The sequence below is a fragment of the Loxodonta africana genome, chromosome 3, assembly GCF_030014295.1.
Source record: "Loxodonta africana isolate mLoxAfr1 chromosome 3, mLoxAfr1.hap2, whole genome shotgun sequence".
In the NCBI taxonomy this organism is placed as follows: Eukaryota; Metazoa; Chordata; class Mammalia; order Proboscidea; family Elephantidae; genus Loxodonta; species Loxodonta africana.
The window spans coordinates 180,403,980-180,413,270 of NC_087344.1; the positions used below are offsets into that span (position 1 = coordinate 180,403,980).

Here is a 9,291-nt window from a genome sequence, read left to right on the forward strand (position 1 = left end):
AAACTATTCTTTAAGTAGACCAGCTAAGCACTATTATAGTAAATTTTATCTTAAGATACACGAGACTTTTGTTACGTAGAAGTAAATACTGTTGTTGTCCACAGCCCCCATAAATTGGCACGAACAATAAAGAATTATGGCAATAATACTACCACATATTTTATACTGCTAATTTCAGGAATAATTAGTTGGAGAGATTGATGATCTCTCCCTTGTAGTCCCTCTTTGGTCACCATCCTACAGTTACAGTAAAAATCTTGAATTCACTTGTATTTTAGGTTCTCATATACATACACTACTTAAATCTTAATGAAGAAGCTTTTCAGCAAATTGCTGCTAAATATCATGTGGACTTCCAGCAAAATTTTGAACAGAGTTAGGTGTGTTCTGACAAGATGAGAGGGGGTAACCCGAGGAAACAATCTTGGTGGAATAGTTGGGGTAACTCGTCATTTTTCATTTCTTTATGGAAAGTAGAGTTCTCCTTGATTTCTGAAAGAACTGTGCCCAGCAATGTAAATAAGATGCATTTTTACAAGGATTATAAAGGAAATCTGTCAGAACTATGATCTTGTTCATCCACAGCCCGTATTGACATTTTCATCACAAAAGAAAGACTTCTGTGGGCAAAGGAGCATAGAATATAGCTTGTTCAGATTGAAGAAAAATAATATTTAGTGATGAGAGGCAATTTCACCTACTGCCTGAAATCTGAGTAGTTAATAAGATAGTCTTTTGAAGAACTTATTCCACAGTATCTGAAAGGTATGCTAAAATATCTTTTAAAAATCAATTAGTAATATCATGTATCAGGTTCTTGTGCTTGAGGACTTCTGGTTTTGGTAAGAACATTGACTACTGAGAATTGAAACTATTGGTGGTGGGGGGTGGGAAGAAGAAAATAGCCAGGGGACTTTTTGGAAATAAAACATGAATTTTCATAGGTGGATGATGTCCTCATAAAAACCACAAATTATTTAGATGTAGGTAACAATTAAAAATGTTGTAAGGGTGGAGTGGCCTTGGAATTTATCAGACCTTAAGTAAATCACTTAGGCAATTTATGAATTAAAATTGAAACTTTGAAGAAACAAACATTAATTCAAGTATCAGATTAAGTGTTATTTTCTTTTACATATTATTACTAAGGAATAGTTTCAGTACATTCAGTGACTAAATGCTATAGATTTGGGTGAAATACGTGTAAAAATGTTTTGTTTATGACCAGAAATGGGGTAAGTGTTCTAAAACAAAATTTATAAGACTGTCTACCATCTCTTTGTCAGATATTTTTCTGGAACATTTTCTACAGGACCAGTTTACTTTGTTGGACTTCAACCTTTGCCCCAAACTTCTTTCTCAGTGCCTCTGAGACGGTTTTGTCTATCATTGAGTAGCGTTGGCTCTCATCAGTGTCCGTCTAACCAGATCAGTAATCCTTGAATTTTCCAAGCTGTGAGATGGGAATTGTGTGTCTTCTAGTGAAAGGATTAGTGTCTCTGTTGGTCTAGCTGTACATCTGTATGGTGTACACTTAAGTATTTATTATAGCTGCATTTTAAAACCAAAAATGATAGTTATAAGCATTGTTTCCCAAAAGGTAACACCGATCTAGCAAAAAATGCTTCTTGAAAAAAAAAATTCCGTCTTCTAGTGAATTTCTGAGATTTACATATTCTCTCTCTCTCGAGAATAACAGTATACATTAACTTACTAGAGATAATTCTGGAGGTGGAAAAGGAGGAAGAGCAGAATATCTGTTTTCACTTTGATAAACAATTCTACAGATCAAACATTAAAAAGTATTGGCTTAAAGTGTTGTTTTAAGAATATTTTTGCCTCCTTTCTTTTTCTGCTTTGCCTAGCTTAAACTCTGAGTGATTCTGACACTAAAATCTCCCCCTTCCTGTTGCCTTTGATTGTGCCATGTTGGCCTCATTTTTAGACTGGACTGGGAAACATTTCAGTGATTTTCTCTCTTTATATTGATAAACAGAGCCTGTGTTTTCTGTGACATTTAGGCCTTGCTTGTTTGGTCTAGATTCCCTTAGGCCTCAGATTTTAATGTTTATCTTGTTCCCACCAGAATGAATGAGAATATCCTATTAGCCTCCATTGTTTTTATTGTATGGTACAAAGTTGTTCTTTTTTAATCCCTCTAATCTTTGTCTCCACAGGCCTGTCATCCTTACTTCAGAGCGTTACTGGGAACCCAGTTCCAGCCAGCGAAGCTGCATCCCAGAGCACTTCAGCTTCCCCTGCCAACACCACAGTCTCCAGCGTAAAAGGACGAAGTTTGCCCTCCAATACCCAAACGTTTATTTCCAAAGGCTTCAGTTATTCTCCTAATTCATCAACTTCTGAAGTCTCTTCATCTTCAGCCAGCAAGCCCTCAATTGGGCAAAGCCCAGGACTCCCAAGCACTACTTTTAAGCTACCGTCCAACTCTCTAGGGTTTACAGGTGCCCACAACAATACTAGCCCTGCTGTCCCACCTACTGAAGTTGCCATGTGCCAATCTTCAGAGATCTCCAAGCCAAAGCTGGAGTCAGAGTCCACCTCCCCAAGCCTGGAAATGAAAATCCACAACTTCTTAAAAGGTAATCCTGGTTTCAGTGGCTTAAACTTAAACATCCCAATCCTCAGCAGTTTGGGGTCCAGTGCCCCAGCAGAGAACCATCCCTCAGACTTCCAGCGTGGCCCTACTAGCACTTCAGTGGACAATATTGATGGAACCCCTGTACGGGATGAACGGAGTGGGACACCCACCCAGGATGAGATGATGGACAAGCCCACATCCAGCAGTGTAGATACTGTGTCCTTGCTTTCTAAGATCATTAGCCCTGGTTCTTCAACACCCAGCAGTACAAGATCACCACCCCCTGGGAGGGATGAAAGCTACCCCCGGGAGCTCTCCAATTCTGTACCTACATATCGACCCTTTGGCCTGGGCAGCGAATCTCCCTATAAACAGCCTTCTGATGGAATGGAGAGACCATCTTCCCTGATGGACTCTTCACAGGAAAAGTTCTATCCAGATACTTCTTTCCAAGAAGATGAGGATTACCGAGATTTTGAGTATTCAGGGCCTCCACCCTCTGCCATGATGAACCTAGAGAAGAAACCAGCCAAGTCTATCCTTAAATCAAGCAAGCTTTCTGATACCACCGAGTACCAGCCAATTCTTTCCAGTTATAGCCACAGGGCCCAAGAATTTGGGGTCAAGTCTGCCTTCCCTCCATCTGTAAGGGCCCTCCTGGACTCTAGTGAAAACTGTGACCGGCTCTCATCTTCCCCTGGGCTATTTGGTGCCTTCAGCATAAGAGGGAATGAACCTGGGTCTGACCGGTCACCATCACCGAGTAAGAATGATTCATTTTTCACCCCTGACTCCAACCACAATAGCTTGTCTCAATCTACCACTGGGCATCTCAGTTTGCCACAGAAGCAGTACCCAGACTCTCCTCACCCAGTCCCACATCGTTCCCTTTTCTCTCCGCAGAATCCCCTTGCTGCTCCCACGGGCCACCCACCCACGTCAGGCGTGGAGAAAGTCCTGGCCTCCACCATTTCCACCACGTCGACGATTGAGTTTAAGAATATGCTTAAAAACGCCTCACGCAAGCCCTCAGATGATAAGCATTTTGTCCAGGCCCCCAGCAAGGGCAGTTCAAGTGATGGTGTCAGTCTCTCAAACCTCGCCCAGCCCAGCTTGACTACCACTGACCAACAGCAACAAGAAGAGCACTACCGTATAGAAACCCGCGTCTCCTCCTCCTGCTTAGACTTGCCTGATAGTACAGAAGAAAAAGGGGCCCCAATAGAAACCTTGGGTTACCATAATGCTTCCAATAGGAGAATGTCAGGAGAGCCAATACAGACAGTAGAGTCCATCCGAGTTCCTGGGAAGGGAAATAGAGGACATGGGCGTGAGGCTTCAAGGGTGGGCTGGTTTGAGCTGAGCACCTCAGGCAGCTCTTTTGACAATGGCCCCTCGACTGGCTCTGAGTTGGCATCCCTTGGGGGTGGGGGCAGCGGAGGCCTCGCTGGCTTTAAAGCAGCACCGTACAAGGAACGGGCACCCCAATTTCAGGAGAGTGTCGGCAGCTTTCGTTCCAGCAGTTTCAACTCAACATTTGAGCATCATCTCCCCCCAGCCCCCTTGGAGCATGGGACACCCTTCCAGAGAGAGCCAGTGGGGCCGACATCTGCCCCACCTGCCCCTCCTAAGGATCATGGGGGTATCTTCTCTCGAGATGCACCCACTCATCTACCCTCTCTGGATCTTTCAAACCCCTTCACAAAGGAGGCAGCCCTGGCCCATGCTGCCCCACCCCCTCCTCCTGGAGAGCACAGTGGAGTTCCTTTCCCCACCCCACCTCCTCCCCCACCCCCTGGGGAACACAGCAGCAGTGGTGGGAGTGGTGTCCCCTTTTCTACTCCACCCCCTCCTCCACCCACTGTTGACCACTCTGGGGTTGTACCCTTCCCAACCCCACCACTGGCAGAGCACGGAGTGGCAGGGGCAGTGGCAGTCTTTCCCAAGGACCATAGCTCCCTCCTTCAAGGGACCTTGGCTGAGCATTTTGGTGTGCTCCCAGGACCCAGGGACCATGGGGGCCCCACCCAACGGGACCTCAACGGCCCTGGCCTTAGCCGTGTACGGGAGAGCCTGAGCCTACCCGCCCATTCTCTGGAGCACCTGGGCCCGGCCCATGGAGGAGGAGGTGGGGGAGGCAGCAACAGCAGCAGTGGCCCCCCTTTGGGTCCCTCACACAGAGACGCCATCAGCCGGAGTGGTATGATTTTGCGGAGTCCCCGGCCAGACTTTCGGCCCAGGGAACCTTTTCTCAGCAGAGACCCGTTCCACAGTTTAAAGAGACCCAGGCCACCTTTTGCTAGGGGCCCTCCGTTCTTTGCACCAAAACGCCCATTCTTCCCTCCCAGGTACTGATGGAAACCAAGGGAAAGGCATTTTGAACAGTCTAGAGAGCATTGGAAGTAGGAGTTTGGTTTATTGTTGTTGTTTTACTTGTTTTCCCTCTCCTTGATTTATTTTTTTTATTATGACAGAGGGCCTCCCTTCCAAATTAAAAAGTCATATATGCTTACATTTCACTATTAATTCATCCAGTCCTCCCTCCCTCTGCACTTATCTTCATACCTTCCCCCAAGTTGTTCATGTTGAAGAACAACAAAAAAAGACAAGGAAACACAACCAAAGCCACTTCATTTGGTTGGAGGGTTGGGAGAGAGGGAGAAAGCAAATCTTACTTTATCCCATTTATTGGAGATTATTCTTATATTTGAAATAAAATTTCCATCAGTACAGACAATAACACATGTGCAATGTTGGGGTGTTATTTTGGGCTTGGCTTATGAAGTAGTCAATGGAAGGATTTCTGTCCCCTTTTCTCCCCAGCTAAGTAAGTGCTGTAACCAGCTTGGCTCCCTTCCCTCTGTGCTCTGTGTCCTGCTGACAGCCAAGAGATATTGCAAGGGAGGAAATGTGGGAGACCTTGGACTTGCAGGTTTATTTGTGTTCTGTTTTGTTTTTAAAAACATGTTGAAGTTGAGTTCACTACCCTTCTCCTAAAAGCTTATTTTTTAGATCAACCTCTTTAAATCACTATCAGGCAGATAACTGAGGAGATACAAGCCTCATTCTCTCTATCCTAATAATTTTTTTCCTTGTCCTTGGCATGAAAGAGGGGGCTGAATATAATTTCAAACGTTGAAATAAGTGACTACCACAATATAGACAGTTAGGGAAAGGAACCATTAATGGTGTGATGTGACCTGCCTATCCTTATAAACAAGAGAAAACAGGAGATGTTTTTGAAGTAGTTTCACACATCTTGCACCAAGCTGTTGCCTCCTGTTTTTCTTTCTTGACTTTCTTTTTCACTTCTACTTTGGCCAGAAGTAGTCACTAGAGTTGAGAATTGATACAACTGAAATACTATCCCTACGTTTGTTTTTGGTTTTTTTTTTTTTGAAAAGAAAACACAACCTTCATTTTTTAAAATAAGTAGATAGATTTTTCCCATGGTGCCTCCCTAGTGTAAGTGATAGTTGGTGGTTTTCAGCAAAGGTTAGAGAAAGGAAAAGTATTTGTCTTTATCTTTTCCTCTTCTGCCAGCTCTGTATACACCCCTATTGGTATTGCAAATGAAGAGGTTCGATAGCATTTTTATATTAATTCCTCTTCAGTAGTGTCTTAGAGACAGAGGGGTATTACCTTTACAGAGAAGCAGGAGGGCCTGATAATCCAGATTACCCCACTCTACAGATGGCAGCCCCACACATTCCAGGGTTCAAGCCTTGCTCCCACCTCTCAGTCCCAACAGGAAATAATGTTTCTGCTTTTAGCCCTTTTACATCAGAGACAAGTGCTGGGCTGCCCCCTGCTCACTTGTATTTTATTCCTGCCACTCTGACTCGACGGCAACGGCCGGCTCTTTACTCTGGTAAAAGACAGTCACTGCACTTAGTCTATACCTGTCTGTCTAGGTTCACTGAAAAGCAAGTATTGCTTTACTACTGTGTTTTTTTGTTTTTGTTTTTGTTTTTTAATTTAGTGTCTTACCCCAAGGTACACACTGAAAATCTCCAGCTAAACAAGTAAAGCAGTATGTGTCAAGTTTTTCAGGGAGCCCTAGCAAGTTTCATATATTTTCTCCCAAGTTAGTATCGAACTAACTATAGGAATTATGGGGGTTGCTTTGGATTTCTCCAGGGGAATAATAAAGTTGGAGGGAGGGGGAGAGAAGGCCGTGACAGAAGATGATTCTTTGTCTCAGAATAAACTTGCTTTTCAGACCTAAGAGCAGCTCCAGCCAGATGTGCAGCACAGTTTTGGAGTTTGTTTATTCCATGTTAATTTACTTGGGCTCGTCATGTGTTCTTAGGCTATGATGCTGTAAGTCATTCCTCTTCCTAATGCATACCTGGTCTTAAGCCAACCGTTCTTTCTTTGACCTTCGCAAGCCTCTCTGCCCTGTAGCTCTCCCCACAAAAATGCATGAGACCATGAGCTTGTGTGTGGGATATGGGGATGTAGTGTAGCAAACAACAGTGTAGTTATATCGAGTCCTGAGACATTCGTTTAGGGAAAAGTGTGAGAGAATGAGAGAGAGACTGACTGAGTGAGTGAGTGTGTGTGTGTGTGTGTGTGTGTGTGTGTTGGGAAGGGCAAGTTCCATTTGGCTTCCAGAACTGAAATAGACTTTCTGTGTGTGGAGAGATTAAATGGGATGTTTTTCATTCTAGAATAAAAGAATGTGAATTCTCTGCTGCTCTTGTGTAAGCTAAAAGTAGTGTTTACTTGAAAAAGCTCTCTGACCATTTGTTTTATCAGAACATATGGGGATGTCAAGAAAGTGGCTTCCTGAATGTCGGGGTAGGGTAATTGTCCTCAAAAGCATGATGGCTAATACATGAAAGAAGACTTCGCTGTATAGTTTAAAAAATGGACCTTTAAGGGTTTGTTTTTGTGTGTGATTTCTTTTTTCTTATTTTTTAAAGCCACAAAATCCTTGATGCGTTGGTTTCAGGATGGAAGTAAGGATGTGTATGTGACTGTCAGCTATTAACTGTAAGGAAATCTGTCTACAGCAGTAAATGAAGACAATGTAATATATGTGATATAGTGAAAAACAGACGACAATTCTGGTGTTCGTAACATGAAACAAAGGGGGTTTATTCTTTCTGTGTCTGTGATTTAAAACTCTGTGACCATGTACTGACTTTTGTATTTCAACCTGAGTTAAAAAATAATAATAATAAACAAGATATTTTTTAAAGAAAGCAGAACTCAGTGTGTCTTAACAAGGACATGATTGATACGGAAGCAGAGATGAGAAGTTGTTACTGAGGTCCTTGGTGCTCACTGTAAAATCACAGACAGAGAATTGGTGGAAAGTGTGGATACATGGGTACCACTTAAAGCTCGGTGATAGAGTCTCAGAGTTCTTAAACGTTGTGCAGGATTTACCCTTCAGTCAGCCATAGATGACAGCTCTCTCCCTCCTGTCTTCTTCCCTCCCACAAGTTGAGAGTGAATAGAATTTGGTTTGCTTCCAGGGAGGGTAAAATGAACAGACAGTAGGACTTTTAATCTTTCTGATCCCAAGAATGGAGGGTTTGTGGTATACATGGTTTAGCAAACCTATCTAGATAATGTGAATATGCGAAATTTCCTAACTGCAGAATATTCACTATCAAGTCCTGAAGTTGCCGGTTCATGCAGAATTAACTTCAGCTGTTGTTATTTTGGAACTGCTGTAAATTACTGCTTCCCCTCCCCCTCCCCCCCTTTTATTTTATTTTTTTTAGTTTTATTTTTAATAGGCAGTAGTGCCTGTTAAAATTAGATATGTTGGAATGATATTCTCACGTGTTCGGTGTGGAAAACAAGTACGTGCTTTAGAGGCAACAACAATGAAATCTTTTTGAAACGTGTATTAATATCATTTAATAAAATAACTAGTTCTAAAGGTTTGACATTTTTCTTTGAGATTTGGGCTTTGACTAAGGGCCCCTGGCTTCTCTGGTGAGTGCAAAGAGAAGGGAATTTATCCAGGAGCTGAAACGGCCGCTTTGTGGAGCAGGCCTGTGGTTGAAAACGTAAATTTTCTCCAGCAGAGACCCTACGTGACTGTGGAGGGCTGAAGGTGGAACCAACTACCGAATGCAGAAAGAAAAGCCTGGAGATACCTCGGAAGATGCAGTCATACTATACTGGCTTTTGGTCTGAGTGCATGGGGGGTAGTGATGTGTGTGCCCACACGTTTCTGAGGCGCACAGAGCGATACCAGAGACCATCCCATCTTTTACCTTCCTGTGGCCACTTCCACTTTCTCTTGCAGCCATTCCCTTTTTTTTTTTTTAATTGTCCCTGATATAATTATGTTTTTGTTTTCAAGTTTAATAAAGTATAGTCTCCTTTGTTGTGTGGTTGACTTTTCCCCTCACATTGATCTTGTCCAGCTGTCCCTTTGACTTCTGCACTCTGTCACTGAAAGCAATCTGAGCCTCTAAGATCTTCATGACCTTGTAGGTTTTCCGTTTGATCCTTTGTGTAATTGAAGTTTGCAAAGGGCTGATGGGTGGGATGAGATCGAGATGTTTGTGGAGTGTGGCTGGTGATGAAGTGGGATAATACTGTATGGATTATTTGTCTTCAAAAGGTTATGCAGTTGTGAGCCAAGAAACAGTTTTAAGGCAAACATAGGATTGGGCTAGTGGTGGTGGGGTCCTTCTGGCCAGCTCTTTCCCCACATCTGCCCT

The 9,291-nt window shown here is 43.2% G+C and overlaps 1 protein-coding gene across 4 annotated transcripts in view; it reads left to right on the plus strand.

The window, feature by feature from the left end:
• RPRD2 (regulation of nuclear pre-mRNA domain containing 2) overlaps positions 1-7,809 on the plus strand; it is a 116,554-nt gene extending 108,745 nt beyond the window's left edge. For 2 of the 4 annotated variants that reach the window (XM_023547373.2, XM_064282521.1), the window contains 2 exons: positions 2,178-3,362; positions 3,503-3,718. In XM_023547373.2, the coding sequence (XP_023403141.2) occupies positions 2,178-3,362; positions 3,503-3,591 (1,274 nt within the window). In that variant the 3' untranslated portion in view covers positions 3,592-3,718. Of the gene's footprint in view, positions 1-2,177 lie in introns of all 4 variants that reach the window. The other 2 variants (XM_023547372.2, XM_003409497.4) reach the window with 1 other exon arrangement.
• The last annotated feature ends 1,482 nt before the right edge of the window (positions 7,810-9,291 follow it).